This window comes from Cololabis saira, chromosome 13 (genome assembly GCF_033807715.1).
Source record: "Cololabis saira isolate AMF1-May2022 chromosome 13, fColSai1.1, whole genome shotgun sequence".
Taxonomy (NCBI): domain Eukaryota; kingdom Metazoa; phylum Chordata; class Actinopteri; order Beloniformes; family Belonidae; genus Cololabis; species Cololabis saira.
The window spans coordinates 1,542,362-1,562,665 of NC_084599.1; the positions used below are offsets into that span (position 1 = coordinate 1,542,362).

The 20,304-nt window shown below is 43.9% G+C and overlaps 1 protein-coding gene across 6 annotated transcripts in view; it reads right to left on the minus strand.

Annotated features, from left to right (window-relative positions):
- mcf2l2 (MCF.2 cell line derived transforming sequence-like 2) overlaps positions 1 to 20,304 on the minus strand; it is a 145,824-nt gene that overhangs the window by 60,607 nt on the left and 64,913 nt on the right. For 5 of the 6 annotated variants that reach the window (XM_061737346.1, XM_061737343.1, XM_061737348.1 and 2 more), the window contains exons 3-15: positions 18,576 to 18,690; positions 18,055 to 18,145; positions 16,903 to 17,016; positions 16,706 to 16,822; positions 14,484 to 14,633; positions 13,633 to 13,757; positions 13,410 to 13,524; positions 12,714 to 12,833; positions 12,392 to 12,583; positions 9,191 to 9,382; positions 8,924 to 9,107; positions 7,103 to 7,206; positions 3,777 to 3,865 (exon numbers count right to left, since the gene is read on the minus strand). In XM_061737346.1, coding sequence (XP_061593330.1) covers positions 3,777 to 3,865; positions 7,103 to 7,206; positions 8,924 to 9,107; positions 9,191 to 9,382; positions 12,392 to 12,583; positions 12,714 to 12,833; positions 13,410 to 13,524; positions 13,633 to 13,757; positions 14,484 to 14,633; positions 16,706 to 16,822; positions 16,903 to 17,016; positions 18,055 to 18,145; positions 18,576 to 18,690 — 1,708 coding nt within the window. The remainder of the gene's footprint in view (positions 1 to 3,776; positions 3,866 to 7,102; positions 7,207 to 8,923; positions 9,108 to 9,190; positions 9,383 to 12,391; positions 12,584 to 12,713; positions 12,834 to 13,409; positions 13,525 to 13,632; positions 13,758 to 14,483; positions 14,634 to 16,705; positions 16,823 to 16,902; positions 17,017 to 18,054; positions 18,146 to 18,575; positions 18,691 to 20,304) is intronic. The other variant, XM_061737347.1, reaches the window with a different exon arrangement.

Sequence of the window (20,304 nt, forward strand, 5' to 3'; positions counted from 1 at the left end):
TATGCTGATGATACGCAGCTCTATTTGTCTATGAAGCCGGATGAAACAGAACCGTTAGTTAAACTTCAGGAATGTCTCATGGACATCAAGGACTGGATGTCCACTATTTTTTGCTTCTAAATTCTGATAAAACAGAGGTTATTATTTTTGGTCCAAAGCATTTTAGGAAGTGATTAGATGGTGTTGCGATGGCTTCCAGTACTACTGTGCAAAACCTTTTTTTTTTTTTTCTATAATGATTTGTCATTAACAAGGATGTCCAAGTAGCAGGATGTCCAAGTAACTTGCTGAATAGGCTCAAGCTGATCCAAAATGCAGCAGCACGAGTACTGACAGGAATCAGCAGGAGAGACCACATCTCTCCAGGGTTAGCCTCAGCCCATTGGCTTGCCGTAAGACTTTTATTACTTGCGTATAAAGCCGAAAACAGCGTAGCTTTGCAATATATGCAAGACCTGATAGTGCCTTATGTTCCTGGCAGAGCTCTCCGTCTCAGAGTGCAGGTTTACTCGTAGTTCCTAGAGTATCCAAATGTAGATTTGGAGGGCGGGCGTTCTGCTATCAGGCACCATTACTATGGAACCAACTTCCAATCTGGGTTAAGGAGGCTGACACCACCTCCACCTTTAAAACTACACTTAAAACTTTTCTGTTTAGTAAAGCCTATAGTTAGTATCAACTTTAGTATGTAGTCATAGCTGCAGCTACAGGACAAGACTAGAGCAGCTGGTCTGAAACAGAGCTTCTTCCTAGATATGCTGCTATAGGCCTACGCTGCTGGAGGACACCAACATTATCCATAGAGCGATGCCCTTCACCTCTCCTACACTCATCTTCTTCTCTTTCCTTTATTCAGTTATTAATTTAGAAGTATCTCATGCAATCATTGTTCTCCATTGCTCTTGTAGTTTTTTTGTATTGGTCTGCCCCCTCCTCCACCCTTCTCTGCATTTGTGTGTGGATTTTTGAGACTCCCCTGACATGCCTCAAGCACAAATGTCTTTTTTTAAACATGGAATGATATCCACCAATCAAATATCTTCCTTGTTTCAACCAAGAAGATTTGCGAATCTGGCACCCCACGTGGGGGACAATTTACTCATAAGCCAATCACATTAAGCCATTCAAACCGCACTATATGCATGTGAACATCAACTTGGCTTCCATCAAGGAGATGCGGAGCGTCAAGTGAAATATCTATTTCAACATGTTTGGTTATTTATCTCAATTTGTAAGCCATTTGTAAATCAGGTTATATTTTTTGTGTGCATCAGAAATACGAATCTCCATCCATCCATCCATCCATCCATCCATTTTCCGCCGCTCATCCGGAATCGGGTCGCGGGGGCAGTAGTCTCAACAGAGATGCCAAGACTTCCTTCGCCCCTGACTCTTCCTCCAGCTCTTCCGGGGGGAGTCCGACATAGTCTCTCCAGCGTGTCCTGGGTCTTCCCCGGGGTTCCCTCCCGGTGGGACATGCCTGGAACACCTCCCTAGGGAGGAGGGACATGCCTGGAACACCTCCCTAGGGAGGCATCCAGGAGGCATCAGATACAGATGCCCAAGCCACCTCAGCTGACTCCTCTCAATGTGAAGGAGCAGCGGAGGAAACTCATCTTGTATCCGCGATCTTGTCCTTTTGGTCACTACCCAAAGTTCATGATCTAGGTGAGGGTAGGTGCGTAGATTGACCGGTAAATCGAGAGCTTCACCTTTCGTCTCAGCTCCTTCTTCACCACGACGGTCCTGTACATCGACCACATAACTGCGGATGCTGCACCAATCTGTCTGTCAATCTCACGCTCCATCGTTCCCTCACTCGTGAACAAGACCCCGAGATACTTGAACTCCTCCACCTGAGGCAGGACTTCTGCACCCACCCGGAGAAGGCACGCCACCCTTTCTCGGTGGAGAACCATGGCCTCGGTCTTGGAGGTGCTGATTCTCATCCCTGCCGCGTCGCACTCGGCCTCAAACCGCCCCAGCACATGCTGGGGCGGCACCTGGCTGCGCCTAGAAATCCTGTCCATAAAAATTATGAACAGGACCGGTGACAAAGGGCAGCCCTGCCGGAGTCCAACATGCCCCGGGAACAAGTCTGACCTACTGCCGGCAATGCAAACCAGACTCCTGCTCCGATCATACAGAGACCGGACAGCCCTTAATAGAGGGCCCCGGACTCCATACTCACCGAGCACCCCCCACAGAATGGCACGAGGGACACAGTCAAATGCCTTCTCCAGATCCACAAAGCACATGTAGACTGGTTGGGCAAATTCCCATGAACCCTCAAGCACTGTGCGGAGAGTGTAGATCTGGTCCAGTGTTCCACGACCGGGACGAAAACCGCATTGTTCCTCCTGAATCCGAGGTTCAACTATCGGCCGTATTCTACTCTCCAGTACCCTGGCGTAGACTTTCCCGGGGAGGCTGAGAAGTGTGATCCCCCTATAGTTGGAACACACTCTCCGGCCCCCTTTTTTAAAAAGAGGGACCACCCCCCCGGTTTGCCACTCCAGCGGTACTGTCCCCTTCCTCCATGCAATGTCGCAGAGGCGTGTCAACCAAGACAGCCCTACGACATCCAGAGACTTGAGGTACTCAGAGCAAATCTCATGCACCCCCGGTGCCCTGCCACCGAGGAGCTTACGAACCACCTCGGCTTGGGTGATGGATGAGCACGCCCCAGAGTCCCCACTCTCTGCTTCCTCAGTGTCATGTCAGTCGGGTTGAGGAGATCCTCGAAGTATTGCTTCCACTGTCCGATGATGTCCCCAGTCCCCTTCTGAGGCGCTGAACGGTCTGCCAGAATTTCCTTGAGGCCGACCGAAAGTTGAAAGCGACCCTCCCGTTCATCGGGGTGAACTCCAACACATGGCGACTGAGCTGAGGGGCTATAGCCAAGCCCGCCGCCTCTCACCCTGGGCAACTCCAGAGTAGTGGAGGGTCCAGCTCCTTTCAAGGAGCTGGTTCCAGAGCCCAAGCTATGTGTGGAGGTGAGCCCGACTATCTCTAGCTGGTACCTCTCAACCTCACGCACAAGCTCCAACTCCTTCCCCCCCCAGCGAGGTGACATTCCATGTCCCCACTGCGAGGGTTTTGGTCCAGGGATTGGGTCGTCGAGGCCCCACCACGGTTGCTACTCAGTCCACACGGCACCAGCTTATCACGTCCTTCCTGCGGGTGGTGGGCCTACGGTAAGGCGGGCCCACGTCGCCATTTCAGGCAGAGCCCGGCCGGGTCCCAAGGGCAAAGACCCGGCCACCAGGCGCTCGCCTACGAGCCCCAACCCCAGGCCTGGCTCCAGGGAGGGGCCCCGGTGACGCCGATCCGGGCGACATGACGGTCCTCGATTTTTCCTCCTTCATGATATGCTTTGCGAATCTTGTCCTGTGCATTTGTGAATATTGAGACTGTTCTAGCTACACAGTATTTAGGCAAAAAAGGTTTCTTCCTATAATTAAGAAAATTAAATATGAAAGGTTATAGACTGGCATGCCATATAGGTTATACCCAGCCTCTACTACGACTGGGATAGAGTCCAGCTGGCTAATGGTACTTAATTATTATATCATGATTTAACTAAAACTGTCGGTCGGAGAAATGTATCATACACAACAGGTTAAGAAGCTCTAGTCATCTTGTAAATTATGTATGTAAAATCCTTCTGTCCCACTTTGGAAATGTGAAACCTCCAGTGGACTGGAAAATAATGTCAGAACGGTAATAAAGCACTGCATGAGAACATGTCTTGGTATCACTGTCTAACTGATTACCTTCGCCTGTTGGATAGACTCTCCTCAGTCTCATTTGACCCAACAACATGAGCGGTGCCTCCCTGGCTTGCCTCATGCATCACTTCAATCTGTGATATACAAACAAATACATCAAATTATTAACTGCATAATGTTGTTTGTGTTATCAAGAAATCCCCTCAGCCTCATTTAAAGCAGCACAATGTAACTTTTCCACCTTAATATAATATTTCCAGAGTCATTGTGATGGTACATCAACTTCCAACAGGTTTAATGAACCTCTGTCATGGTCTGAGGGGTCCGTATCGCCTTCACAGGCACTATGTAACTTTGAGGAGCATGGTAGGAACCCTTCCACACTACTGGTAAACCACTACCGCTTTTGTCCAAACTCAACAAAAGCTGAAAGTTACATTGTGCTGCTTTAACTGAAGGTATTCATTGAGGCACCCACAGCAAAGACAATGTAAAGTACCTAAAGGATACACCTTTTTATTGCTCTATTTGTTATAATAAATGCAAATGCTTTTGTCGGAAAATTCACTCTTATATTTTTTCTTTTTTTTTTTTTTTAAAGTGGACCCAACCCCGGCCCTCTCCAACCACCCCACCCACCCCATAGACCACCAAAGTCCCCTCTGGGTCAGGCACAGAGCCCCACCCCCCCACTCCCCGCCCCCAGGGGCCACCAGACGCCCGTATCCCAGCACCCCAAGTCAGCCCCCAGTCCCAAGGGCCACAGGATCACCACCCACCCGCCCCCACTACGTAATGAAGCCTATAATCGGGGACTCTCATATTTTGTAATAAATCTTTTTATTATCGGTTAAAACGTTAAAGATACTATTTGGTTCTGGCTTCATGAAGTTCAAGGGTAAGAAAGCAACAGAAAGAGTGACTTCAGAGTGAATGAGAATAAATACTCTTCTTGCAGTGAAAAACAGCAACGTTTTAAAGAAGCTGAAAGAATACCACCTATGTCATAGTAGGTGTGTATTACAAGAATCAGCGATGACATTTGTTAAAGAATTTTACTGAAATATTTGATGTGGTGGTTAGCACTGTTGCCTCAATGCAAGGGGGTGCCTGGTTCCACTCCCATCCCAGGCCTGACAGGACTCTTTGTGGAGTTTGCATGATCTCCTTGTGCTGGCGTAGGTTTTTCTTATTCCAACGGTCAAAAAATATGTATGTTAGATTGATTTGCGATTCTAAATTGCCCATAAGCGTAAGTTTGAGTGTGTGTGGTTGTCTGTCTCTATATAAGGCCTGGCGATGGACTGGTGACATATCCAGGGTGTAGCTCTGCCTTCACCTGTACTGAACTGGATTAAGCTCCAGCTGGCCTGTGAACCTGTATAGCACTAAATAAGTAAAGAAAATTGACAAATTTCTTGTGGCTTTGATCCACAGTTTCCTCATAGAAGGTAACTCTTTTTGAGGAGACGCTGTTGGAAAGAACATCAAATATTCGCTTCCTGTTTCCATGTGCTGTATTTATTGTATTAAAGGTGACTGTATGTACAGAAGGAAAAAACACCTTTCCAGCAGATTTTTTTTTTTTTCTTGCCATAGCATGCGGTATGGCTATACTATAATCTGCTTCAAATGATGATGCTGTGTTTCTTCAGTCAGGACTAAAGTTGCTTTCGTCAACGAAAATTATAACTAAATATCGTCTTTAACGAACCTTTATCACCTGAGGAAAACGCGACGAGACGCAACGAAAATGCTGGTCATGTGACAATACGATAATTAAATATATAATGCAATATCGTAGAGGAATAAAATGTAAATTACAAAATAAAAACTCTGCTAAAATGTGTCTTCATTTTCGTTGACCAAAACGAGACGAGACGAAATGTTCTACCAAAGATCCTTAATGTCCATGTTTTCAGTAGTTTCCTCTGGTTTAGTTCTGCTGCTCGGTGACGTTAGTCCTCAATCCCAGTTGCGGCCCGCAGGGAATCAGATCCAGAAGATGCAGCTGCAGTGTTAAGCCTGGATTATGGTTCTTCGTTACACCAACGCAGAGCACACGCCGTTGCCACAATGCCGTCGTGAACCCTCCGGACTTCTCCGTCACTCCATTTCCCCGCAGTGCTAAACCCCCGAGAGCGCTAAGGGGGTGCGTTCATTTCCTGAATGGTTTATCCAACTTTTCCGGTCACAGTGAATCAAAGAGATAAGGACAACTATTGTGCAAAAAAACAAAACAAAAAAAAAAAAAAAAAAAATCACAGACACAGAAAGAAAAGAGCGCTGAAAGTTCACGACTGCTTCACGAACCGGAACCGGAAATGCGTTGCTACCAAGCGAACCAATCACAGCCCTCTCCGTCTGCGTTTGGTCTGCGTCTCCTCGACGCGTAGTTACATTTTTTGGGAGGTGCAGGTCAGGCACGGCGTGGCGTGTGCCGTGGGGTGCTCGGGCAACCTGCGGCACACGCTCGGCGTCGATTTAACGCAGAACCATAATCCAGGCTTTAGAGGCTGATGCCGTTAACGCAGAGCTCTAGGTTCACGTCTCACGCATCTTCTGTATCTGGAATGAATGTATTCTTGAGTCTATAAAGTAACAATAATATAATAATAAGATAACCTTGTTTGGTTAGGGGCACGGTGGCGCAGCTAGTACTGCAGCTGTCTCACAGCAAGAAGGTCCTGGGTTCAATTCCCGCCGGGGACGCTGTAGGCGCTGAAGTGCGTGTTAACTTCCCCCATGACTTCAGCACCCACACCCTGGGTGGAGTTGGAGTTTGCATGTTCTCCCTGTGTTCCCTTGGTAGCTAATGTTCTCTACCCTCACAAAAACATGCAACAGTCCTGGGCTCTACTGCCCCCTCTGGCCAACCGGGGAACAGATGGGGTGTGGAGGATCTGGCTGGAATAACGTGATCCTTCCACGCGCTACGTCCGGCCGGAGAAGCCCCACCCTGTCTGGTGAAAAGAATCGGCCTGCTCACTCCTCAGTCTGTGCCATCCTCTACCAACCCCGCAATGCCCAGTACTGTCACTAAGGTAGGAGCACTGGCTGATAAAATGGGGAAAAAATATTTGAAAAAAAATTAAATACTGGCTAAATTGGCTAAATACAAACTTTGAATATAACAAGACTAAAAAGCTCAGACTTTTAGTCGACTGAAAGGAGTATGAACGTGACTAAAATGATAGCTTGACTAAAAAACAAGACTAACTAAAATTGAAACAGGCTGCCAAAAACAACATTAGTCAGGACTGCTTATTTTGTTCATTCAGTTCATAAAAACTTTTGAGCACAATTGAGCATAAAAGTATGCTGTTCCCTGATAAACCAGTACAGGAAACTGAAATTAGATTTTAACATACCTTAATGCCTCCTTTGGTCTTACGTATGTTCTTCTTCTTGTTGGAGTCGGCTTCAGCTGGCTGTCTACCGACATTTGAGTTATTAGAAGGTCTGCGAGCGAGCGCTGTGACGAATGAAGAGGACAAGGAATGAGGGACAATCATACATAATAGGTGTTGTGTGACCCACATGCGGGCTTCAGATGAGTTCAGATAATGTGAATGCAGATTATTTTGTTAAATGGGGAGAAGTTAAAGCCCCTTCTTTTATTTATGTTTTGTGTGCATGACCATAATATGTGTTAGGATTAGTATTGTAGCTCTTATATACACTATTGCATGCGTGGAATATTATTAGATTGAATATTATTATTATTATTATTATTATTATTAAGGCCCTCTCGTTTTTAGGGCACGAGCACTGAAAGTGCGAAGGCCCTATTGTATCTGTGGGAATTTTTATTGTTTTTTTTTCAAATTTTTTTTTTCTTTCTTCCGACGAAAAGACGCCAAAAAGCGCACCCCCCTTCATCTGATTGGTCGATATTTGATAGTCCCTATTTTCTGCCATAACCTTTGAATGGTTTGACATAAAGACTCGTGTTTGGTGTCATCAGACTCGGTTTTGACTCTTTCACCTTAACTGGTGCAAATTAGCCCCGTCCCTTCTTCTGATTGGTCGTTATCTGATAGTTTCCTACTTTCTGCCATAACTTTTGAATGGTTTGATATAGAGAGCAGTGGCGGCTGGTGATAAAACATTTTGGGGGTCGCACTGGGGAGTGGGGATTACAACACAACTATAAACTCTACTTGAACATACATTATGCTCTCCTCTCCTTCAGGCCAGCAAATTTTTCAATGACTTTCTGGTTGAAATCTATAATTTCACAAACAAGTCTGTTTCCCATGGAGAAGATGGCCAGTGCATTCAGCCTCTCCTGGTCCTGGTGTTTCTGAGAAAGGTATTCACTCTTTTCAAGGTTGAGAAGCCTCTCAGCTTCAGCTGTGCTCATGGATGTGGTGATGAGGATTGCCCCGGGTGAAACTCCGCCCACGGTCACTTGCCTGCTGCTGGATTTTTAGGTCTGATTGGTCCGGTCCAAGCTCCTTAATCAGCTTCTTTTCCTCCGCCGAACGCCTCGTGAAATTATCATTTTGTAATGAAACACTGCAAAAACTCAAAATCTTACCAGGAATATTGGTCTTATTTCTAGTTAAAATGTCTCATTTTTAGACAAAAAATCTCATTACACTTAAAACAAGAGTCATTACCAGAAAAATAACTTATTTGACAATTTTCAGCTGTTTCAAGTACATTTTCACTTGAAATAAGTAGAACAATCTGCCAGTGGGACAAGATTTATCTTCTCATTACAAACAAAAAAATCTTGTTCCACTGGCAGATTTTCCTACTTATTTCAAGTGAAAATCTACTTGAAACAGGTGAAAATTGTTGTTTTTTCCAGTGATGAGTCTTGTTTTAAGTGTAATGACATTTTTTTTTACTAAAAATGAGACACTTTAACTAGAAATAAGACAAATTTTCTTGTTAAGATTTTCAGTTTTTGCAGTTTTTCTGCTGCCATTGTCTCCTGTCTTGTCGCTGGTTGGTGTCATCCGCTAAATGTCCAGGCCTGAAGAATCTACATCAAGTCATACAAGCTTCCACTGAACGTGCACAAGGGTGGAGGACCGTTCATTGCTGCTTGCAGCTTTAATTGTATGTTATGTTTTCATTTGAACTTTTATCATATATTTTTTTTATGTAATATTATGAGATCAAAAAGATTGCCCACTAGTTTAGTTTTCTGTTTACATAAGTGAGATATGAAGACTCACCCTGCTGACTGGCAGCAGCCCTGGGGGGGTTCCTCTGGGGCCGCTTGGGAGACAACTCCGGCCGCGGGGCCACCTGCTGTACGGGCCTCGTCTGTTTCGCTGACAGTCTCTTCAGACTAACACGTCGCTTCTCATACATCTCCCGGACATCTTCCAGCCTCTTTAATGCTTTCAGGACGCTGCTCTGCAGGTGTAAAGCACAGTAAACGTTCATTCTCATTTGTGGGCAGTAACACATCCTCCAGACAAATCCTTTCAACACCCTACCTTGATGTCCTCTGAAAGGACAACCTCATACTGGTTGTGGAGGTTCCTCAGTTCTGTCAACTGGTTCGTTTCTGCTGACTTGAGAAAGCTTTCAATGTCTCTCAGCGCGGACTCTGCCCCTTCCTGTGACTGACACTTATCCACAGCTTGGGAAGCCAACAGGTAAATGCCAGACTCACACCACTGGTTCACCTGGTCACAAAAGAAATACAAGCAGGTCAAGATTGAGCATACAATAACACTGTTGATGGTAAAGGTTTGCTTTGCTACTGTGAGGGGGTGTAACATGTACAAGGGAAACATGCAAAAATAGAGAGAGGGTTGTCACTGTCCTGACAGGTGTTCTCCATCATACTGTCCTGCGCAGCAGCTGCTCTACTCTGCACTGCTCTACGTTACTCTGCACTGCTCTACGTTACTCTGCACTGCTCTACGCTACTCTGCACTGCTCTACGCTACTCTGCACTGCTCTACGCTACTCTGCACTGCTCTACGCTACTCTGCTCTACATTACTCTGCACTGCACCGCTCTACGCTCCTCTGCACCGCTCTACGCTACTCTGCACTGCTCTACGCTACTCTGCTCTACATTACTCTGCACTGCTCTACGCTACTCTGCACTGCACCGCTCTACGCTACTCTGCACCGCTCTACACTCCTCTGCACCGCTCTACACTCCTCTGCACCGCTCTACACTCCTCTGCACCGCTCTACACTCCTCTGCACCGCTCTACACTCCTCTACACTCCTCTGCACTGCTCTACGCTCCTCTGCACTGCTCTACGCTACTCTGCACTGCTCTACGCTACTCTGCACTGCTCTACGCTACTCTGCTCTACATTACTCTGCACTGCACCGCTCTACGCTCCTCTGCACCGCTCTACGCTCCTCTGCACCGCTCTACGCTCCTCTGCACCGCTCTACGCTCCTCTGCACCGCTCTACGCTACTCTGCACTGCTCTACGCTACTCTGCTCTACATTACTCTGCACTGCTCTACGCTACTCTGCACTGCACCGCTCTACGCTACTCTGCACCGCTCTACACTCCTCTGCACCGCTCTACACTCCTCTGCACCGCTCTACACTCCTCTGCACCGCTCTACACTCCTCTGCACCGCTCTACACTCCTCTACACTCCTCTGCACTGCTCTACGCTCCTCTGCACTGCTCTACGCTACTCTGCACTGCTCTACGCTACTCTGCACTGCTCTACACTACTCTGCACTGCTCTACGCTACTCTGCTCTACACTACGCTACTCTGCTCTACACTACTCTGCACTGCTCTACACTCCAGTGAAAGTGAAAACCAAGCTCAGAGAAGCAATGGCATTAGAATTTATTTTTTTTGCATACTTTGTGATCTTTTGATTTATTTTATTTTTTTTGTCTGCATATATATTAATGGTTAATACCAAGTTTGGTAAGACTTAAAGCATATATGTATTTTAATCTTCCTTCTTTTTTTCCCACTGCAAATCTGAAATGAGAGAAACACAGGAGACGGGCCCGGAGAGAGGGAACCCCCCAACAAGGAGCCACCCGGATAAGCCCAGAACCAAAGAGCCCCAAACCCAGGTGTAGACAACAGACATCCATCCATCCATCCATCCATGTATCCATCCATCCATCCATCATCCATCCATCCATGTATCCATCCATCCATCCATCATCCATCCATCCATGTATCCATCCATCCATCCATCATCCATCCATCCATGTATCCATCCATCCATCCATCCATCATCCATCATCCATCCATCCATGTATCCATCCATCCATGTATCCATCCATCCATCATCCATCCATCCATGTATCCATCCATCATCCATCCATCCATCCATGTATCCATCCATCATCCATCCATCATCCATTCATTCATCCATCCATCATCCATCCATCCATCCATCCATCATCCATCCATGTATCCATCCATCCATCCATCATCCATCCATCCATCCATCCATGTATCCATCCATCCATCCACACTACTCTGCACTGCTCTACGCTACTCTGCACTGCTCTACGCTACTCTGCACTGCTCTACGCTACTCTGCTCTACACTACTCTGCACTGCACTGCTCTACACTACTCTGCACTGCTCTACACTACTCTGCACTGCTCTACACTACTCTGCACTGCTCTACACTACTCTGCACTGCTCTACACTCCGGTGAAAGTGAAAACCAAGCTCAGAGAAGCAATGGCATTAGAATTTATTTTTTTTGCATACTTTGTGATCTTTTGATTTATTTATTTTTTTTGTCTGCATATATATTAATGGTTAATACCAAGTTTGGTAAGACTTAAAGCATATATGTATTTTAATCTTCCTTCTTTTTTTCCCACTGCAAATCTGAAATGAGAGAAACACAGGAGACGGGCCCGGAGAGAGGGAACCCCCCAACAAGGAGCCACCCGGATAAGCCCAGAACCAAAGAGCCCCAAACCCAGGTGTAGACAACAGACATCCATCCATCCATCCATCCATGTATCCATCCATCCATCCATCAATGTATCCATCCATCCATCCAGCCATCCTCCATCCATCCATCCTCCATCATCCATCCAGCCATCCTCCATCATCCATCCAGCCATCCTCCATCCATCCATCCTCCATCCATCCTCCATCCATCATCCATCCATCCATGTATCCATCCATGTATCCATCCATCAATCCATCCATCCATCCTCCATCATCCATCCAGCCATCCTCCATCCATCCATCCTCCAGCCATCCTCCAGCCACCCTCCATCCATCCATCCATCCATCATCCATCCATCATCCATCCATCCATGTATCCATCCATCCATCCATCCATGTATCCATCCATCCATCCATCCATCATCCATCCATCCATGTATCCATCCATCCATCCATCATCCATCCATCCATGTATCCATCCATCCATCCATCCATCCATCCATCCATCCATCATCCATCCATCCATGTATCCATCCATCCATCCATCATCCATCCATCCATGTATCCATCCATCCATCCATCCATCCATCATCCATCCATCCATCTTCTATACCCGCCTTATCCTTTGCAGGGTCACGGGGGTCTGCTGGAGCCTCCCCAAGCCAACTACAGCGAGAGGCAGGATGGTCCACCCCGGACAGGCCGCCAGGACAGGAGCCAAAGGAGGGGGGCTTCTGGCCAAAGGAGGTCATTAAATGTCTGGAGTCAGATCCTCACCTGGTCAACGCCAACATGAATCTGCAAGGATTTGGACAAGACATCCGCCTTTTTCTTGGCCTCATTGCTGAAGTCATCACAGACCCGTCGGAGCTCCACGCATTTGGGCCGAATAGAATCCACAGCGTAGTGGTTGCTCTGGATGAGCTGGTCCCCGTGCAACGCGTGGAGCTGGGCCTTCTCCAGGGGCGGCTGCAGGGACACAAAACTCCTGTCATCATCACAAGGCCCTGGGAAAATGATACGGGCTATTTTCTTTTTCATTTGCTGTTGCTTGGACATCAGTCATTACACGTTGTCATGTTTGCGTGGGTGGACTGACCTGAGCCTTCTCCTCCAGTAGTTTCAGTTCCTTTAGCAGGTTTTCAACTCGTGCAACACAATCGCTGGTATTCGATAGACTTTTTAAAGTGTCAATCAAACTGTCAAGAGACACTTTTACCTGAAGATCCAAAAAGGGTAGAGTGCCAAAGAAAAACACAAAGATGTTATGATGACATTTGCTTTTCTTTCTTTTCTTGTTTTTATCTTGAGAAACGACACCCTTCATTACACGGGTGATGATCAGCAGAGCTAACAGTGTTAACAAGGAGGAACGTGTGTGGCTTTGATGAATTAATAAGAATTATCGGTTTTATATTCTTTTTTCACGCTATCAAAGTCTCAAGTTTGCTTGATTATATTTTATGTCCGAAATGTTTATTATAAATCATACCATCAATCAATCATTAATCTGAGTCTGGTCCCTGACTTTCTGCATTAAGGAAACAAAATGTGACATTAAGGTAATTTAACTTATCTTCGATTCAAATTAAATGATCTGAAAAAGAGTTAATTTCTTAAATCATGTCCATAACAAGTATGTGGAAGATCTTTCCTCTCAAGAACCTTTCCACAAGCAGAGCTGGCTGGTGTTTTGCTCCACCTAGCTCTTTTTAAAGCTATGATTGCACTGCTACGGTCCTGTGTGTGGAACTGACGTACAGCTCACGGTGGCAGCGCCGGGTAGATACTGTACCTCTCTGAAATCCTGTTCAAAGTGGCGGAGCTGCAGGCACTGCTCCAGTTTCAGATGGTGTTTACACCAGAACTGCTCAAAAGCATTCTCAGTCTCATCCAGCTGGGCCAGAAGCCTAAAACACATCACAGCATCTTCACCATTTGCAATGACACATTTGAAATGTTCTTCAAATAGACTGAGGTTGGTTGCATTATGTACAAGAAGCTGGGGTGTCCCTTACCTTTCCACAGTAGTTTGGTTCTCCAGCTCATCGGGATTGAGGTCACAAGTTTCTGACTTGGCGGCCTGATCCTTGATGCAACTAAACAAGGTGGTTCCTTGCCTGGACGCTAGCTTCAGTTCATCCTGATGAAGAGACACAGAAGCAATGGAGAAATGATTATGATATGTATTGTAATTTAGTGTTCCATGTATGTATGTGTGCAGAACAGGCTCGTACCACAGGCGCAACTTTTGCAACCTTTCACTGTCTGCAGGAAGGGTAGCAGCAACCTTTAGGTGTTTCTGGATGTTTCTCTCAGCCATTGAGAAGCTACCTGTCAGCATATTGCATCTGCCACTCTTAGACTGCATTCAAAACTTTAATTTACTTTTAAAAATGACCTTGAAAAATTGAGCTGTCTAAATAATTAAGTCAGACCATGAGGATCCTAGTGTTATATGTGCTTAACTGTATCCACCCTGAAGATCAACCCCTGACATACGTGGCTAAAGTAGACTGAACTGGCCAACGTCGGAGCCAACAGTCTCCTTAACATGACAAATGAACAAAGACACAGGGAACTCTCCTCTCCAAGATGTGATTATGTTAACCCTCACAAAACAGGGATGTGGATCGCAGTCTTGCTCGTTGAACTGGACATTAATTGAATCTAGAAAAACACATGTGAACTCATGAAAGTTTTCTTCAGTCCGTTTCCCGCTTGCTTTAACTTTCAAAAACTAATAATCATAATCACAATAAACCTCAAAGCTCTTGTTTAATTAACTGGCAGCGAGGCTCATGCTTGTTCTTCCACCTTATGTTTCTACTTGAATGTGTCATACATATGGAATAATGGCAGGCATCACCTTGATGTCGTTGTGTTTGTCAGTATGTGATGTAAGGAGGTCTTTGGTGCTCTGGATGTCATTGGGAAGCTCTGTCTCTGCCAGGTCCATGCCAAACCTTTGTAGCATCTGGGCTGTGGTTTTCACTGTCACAGCAAAGTTTTCTATGGCCTAGGAAAGAAATACAATGACATGTCCATCTGCAGCATGAAGTAAAGCCAAGTGTCACATGATGTATCACAGTGCTGGGTTCTGACACACTGTGCATGTGAGTTAGCAGCTCCATTACGGAGGACATAAAGTAGACATAAGACATAAAGGTAGACATAAAGCTCCCCTTAAACAGAAACAACAGCAAAATGATCATCACTACCTGCTTTGACGTATAGTAGAGGATTTGATCTTTGGTCCAAAGAGAGTAATTGTTTTTAATTCAATTCAATTCATTATTATTTATATGGCGTCTATTACAACATAGGTTATCTCTAGGATCTTTCCAGAGACCAGAACATGACCCCCGATTAATTATTACATAAAAATAAACATAAACAACGGCAGGTAAAAACTCTCTGGGTGGGAGAAAAACCAAACTTAAACCAAACAATGGCAGTAATAGTAAAAACTCCCCTTTAGGAGGGAAAAAACCTGTACCAGGACCTGGATCATAAGGGGTGACCTGGACCTGGACCAGGACCTGGATCATAAGGGGTGACCTGGACCTGGACCAGGACCTGGATCATAAGGGGGGACCTGAACCTGGATCATAAGGGGAGACCCTCCTGCTGAAGACCACCTGGACAGAGCCGGAAAAGAGAGAACAGACAGAGAGAATGAAGAACAGAGAGAGGAGAGGTGATGGACCACAGGGACCACTATATAAACAGGTGCAGACAGCAGACACTGAGCTGGTCACAGGGTTTTATTGTTCTCTTTTAGTTCAGTCATTTTTTCATGTTCTTACTTTCATTTTACAAAAAAATAATATTATATTATATAATACTAAAAATAATTCCTCCTTTTTAATTTAAGCTGATAAACTACATGTCTTTGGAGCTTCCTTGTATCCTGCATCTGGGTCCTACTCAGCCACACCTTGACATCTTTTTTTCCTCAGATCAACCCGTAGTTATTAATTAGAAGTATCTCATCACCATCATTGTTCTCCATTGTTCTTGTAGTTTGTTGTTCTGGTCTGCCCCCTCCTTTTCTCTTCTGTGCATGTTTGCAGGCCAGAGCTTCAGGAGCTTCATGCTGACCTGCAGTCCCACTGATCATCCCACTGCTGCTTCCACCTGTCTGTTTACCTGCCACTGTTTATGTAATAATTGCCTGGAGATCTGAGATTTGTATTGTAATAAAGGATATATCAATAAAGTTGAATTTGAAATTTGGTAAAATGTTATAACAGGCAAAAACATACACTATTTGTTTAAAAAATAAAACAGACTCCAGCTGTACCAGCACCCTGATATATGAAATTGTATTTACAGTTGTTAAACTCAGGTTAGCTGACTCCAGTATTTCTGCAATAGCAACCTCATCTGTTAGATGAACTATGTCAGTATTTAATATTGTAATTAGGGCCCGAGCACTGACAGTGCAAAGGCCCTGTTGTATCTGTAGTAATATTTTTTCTCGTTTTTCTCAGGGTTTTTTTCCTTGTTTTTATTTTTATTTTTCCAACGAAATGAGGGCCTTTTTGCCCCCCTAAACGTGCCCCAAAAGTCACCAAATTTTACACGCAAGCCAGGCCTGACGAAAAATTTGATATTTAATGGTTTGCATTAATGAGAGTGGCCTAATGGCTCAACAGCGCCCCCTAGAAAACTTTGTGCCTCAATCCCCACAATACGGTTTGACGTACATGCACGAAAATCGGTACACTCCTGTATCATGTTGCAACTTAAAAAAAAGTCTCTGGCGCCATGGCCGAACCTGAACAGGAAGTCGGCCATTTTGAATTAATCGTGTAATGTTGCCGCAATTTATGCCATTTCTTCGGCCGCTTCTTCGCCCTACTTTCTGCCATAACCTTTGAATGGTTTGACATAAAGACTCGTGGGTGGTGTCATCGGACTCGGTTTTGACTCCTTGAACATAATTGGTGCAAATTAGCCCCGCCCCTTCTTCTGATTGGTCGATATGTGATAGTTCCTATTTTCTGCATTAACTTTTGAATGGTTTGACATAAAGACTTGTGCGAGGGCCCGTTCATCGCTGCCTGCAGCTTTAATTTTACTTACAGTTCGATGGTGTATCCACTGACTATGACTGTACTCCAGGCTTCCTCCTAATTCGCGGGTCAGCTGACTTTCATCCACGTACCCATGTAGGTCTGACAGAGTGTTCAACATAACAATCTGGAAACACAATATATATAATAACGTTGACAATAATTTACATTATGTTACAAAATGAAACAAAGCAGTACAACTGGTACCTTCATTTTAAAGTTATCCTTGTGCAGCTTTAGCCCAATGTCTGCGATCGCCCTCTGGAATAACCTGGATGGCCTCAGCACCAATACCAACTGAAGATTTCCTGGAAACGCCCCCTGGAAAAATAAAATAAAGTTAAAAAAATGTCTAAAATATCCCATTGTCCCATTTACTTGGTCATTTAATAACTGTACAAACATATTTGTATTTGAGGTATCAAACCATTAAAGGTACACAACAGTTTTCACACAAAGGCTTAATTACCATATATGGAAATAAGTCAAAGGTAGAATATCGTTGTTAATACACGAAAATGACTCTTTGCCAATACAACACCGTGCATCTATAAGCATAACAGTCACAAACTCATCCATAAACATCCATTATAATTATAGTTAGCGGTCTGAAGTATCTCCCATAGCAGTCTGAGGGATCTCCTGTAGCGTTAAGAAGGGTTCCTCTAGTGGTCTTAAGGATATCCTGTAGAGATCTGAAGGGTCTCCTGTAGAGGTCTGAAGGATCTCCTGTACAGGTCTGAAGGGTCTCCTGTAGAGGTCTCCTGTAGAGGTCTGAAGGGTCTCCTGTAGAGGTCTGAAGGGTCTCCTGTAGAGGTCTGAAGGGTCTCCTGTAGAGGTCTGAAGGGTCTCCTGTAGAAGTCTGAAGGGTCTCCTGTAGAGGTCTGAAGGGTCTCCTGTAGAGGTCTGAAGGGTCTCCTGTAGCAGTCTGAAGGGTCTCCTGTAGAGGTCTGAAGGGTCTCCTGTAGAGGTCTGAAGGGTCTCCTGTAGCAGTCTGAAGGGTCTCCTGTAGAGGTCTGAAGGGTCTCCTGTAGAGGTCTGAAGGGTCTCCTGTAGCAGTCTGAAGGGTCTCCTGTAGAGGTCTGAAGGGTCTCCTGTAGAGGTCTGAAGGATCTCCTGTAGAGGCCTAAAAGATCTACTGTAGTGGTCTAAGTCAGTGGTTCCCAACCTTTTTTCCTTGGAGCCCCCCCTACTTGTGTCTAAGACCAGCCTTTATGAAGTATCCCTCTTCCCACAGTTTTCTCCAGAACAGAGCCAGAGCCACGACCCAAGAATAATATAGGGAACAATTAACTGATTACAGATACACTGTACAAATGAGCCCACCAGTTCTGAGTGATAGTTTTGTAAATTACTCACTGCAATCCTGGAGAGAGAGGCCTTTACGGAACTCCATTTGTCCTTTCGCCGGTCGATGATGATGATAAAACCAATACTGGCCGCATCCAAGCTGGAGATATGAGGTGCAGAACACTGCATTATGGATGTGTGCATGTTCATCTAGCTCTAAAATCACCAATGACATGCAACAGTGGGTTCACAACATTTCTAAATGTAAGTGGACAAGTAATGATGGTTACACCAGAATTTAACTTTAAGAGTTGTATTCAAATATATCATTGCATCAATTCAGTTTCAAGTATAGTACACCTCCTTCATTTTTAGAGATATTTATAAAAGGCTAATCGCCTATCTATGAGTCTTACACTAACTGACACTCAGAGGGAGATATAGACACAAGTCATGAAAGGACACTAATACATTAACCTCTGAAGTCATCAAAACATCAGAATTCTACAAATACTACTGTCATTTAGCTTATTTCTTCTCTTTTGGAACATTTTGGTGACATTTGCATATGAGTGCGTGCCCATACGTGCCTGGGAATACTTGTCAGGTAAGTTACTACATTGAGGAAATCTTCCTCTGGCACTTCGCTGAAACCTGAGTGCTCTGGGAAGGTGATGATGGGAGCGCCGTCTCTCCCTCGCCCTCCTGTAAGAGAAACCAAAACCAAAATCACCAGATGCAGCATTTTCAACTTTATTTCTTTTACAGGCAGTTTGAACATCTGCAAGCCAGCCTGCATGTGTCTCCCGAGTATTTGTAAAACAACTCTGCTTTAACAATGTGACAAAGTGGGTGAGAGCACACCATTTGTCACCATGTCAGTCTATTATCTTAGTCCATCCAAATTCAACCGTGCTTGTTTGTTTTGGTTATAGGTTTATCATTCTTTCATGCCATGCAGGCACATAGTACCATGGGTTTGTTTGTGTTCTCAATTATTTCACTTAAAATAATACAGACAAGTATTGTTAAGTTCAAAGTGATTTATTTGTTCAGTTTTGTCATTTATCATGAGTTTGATTATGTTACTTACCATACCCACCAGGTTCCAGTCGCAAAAGGAGGGAAATGTGCAACCACTTCCTGAATTTTTTTTTATTTTTTTTTATTTTTTTTTTTTTTATTTGAATTTAATTTACAAACAATGTCAAACATTGAACATATACGTTAATACACACAATAAATGAGAGCTGTTTACCAAATACAAAAAGACAGTTAATAAACAGTCATGTAACAGTTCATAAAAAAAACAAATAAATACATACTGAATAAATAAGTGAATACAAAATTAAATCTTTCATCAAAAACATCAAATTTCAGGCAGCATAGTAAATATTGTAGTATACAAAATTCATTTTCAACAATTCATAAACAAAAACAAATACATAAATAATTAATAAATAAATACAAAATTAAATAATCTGATCAAAAACTTCATCAAATGTCAGGTAGCACAGTAAATATTTTATCATAGCTATCTAAAAATGTTTTATTCTTTTTATTATTAACAAGGGCTAAGGATTTATAAAGTGAGTTAAATTCGATGAGAAAATGTGGAAAGGTTGGCTTGGAGGCTGCAAATTTTTGCTTATGAATGAAATATTTTCCAAACAAAATGAAAAAATTAACTAAGTACTGAAGGCACTTGTTCTTATTTTCATAATAACATATAACATCTTTAAGAGAAAAACAGTATGACATATCAACAAAGGTGAAGATATGAGAACACATGTTCCACCAAAATTGCATTGTGATGTTACATTCAAAAAACAGATGGTTTAAAGTTTCATCAGCATGCCCACAAAAAACACAAGAGCTATCCACATCTGTGAATTTTGAAATGAAAACGTTAACAGGATATATCTTGTGAAGAATTTTGAAATGAGTTTCTTTTACTTTGTTATGAATACAGTACTTGTAAGGTAATAGCCATGCTTTTTCCCAGTCTATGTCCTCTAAATAAGAGCGCCAATAAAATTTTCCTCGTGGTGAAAACCTCTTTTTATCTTGAAAAATGTTCCTTATATGTTTATTGTTACATTTCTTATCTTGTATGTTAATACCATTCAAAAGTAAAACAGACAAGCCCTCTGGTCTACTTTCTTGACAGAAAGATAAGTGACTTTTCATTAAATTGAGTAAGCCAGAAGGGATTGCTTTTATCACCGAGTTGTATTCCTTGAAAGGTATAGGAAAATTATGACGAGATATGAAACTCTCATAGGACAGGACAAGACCATGTTCATCCAAAACTGATAA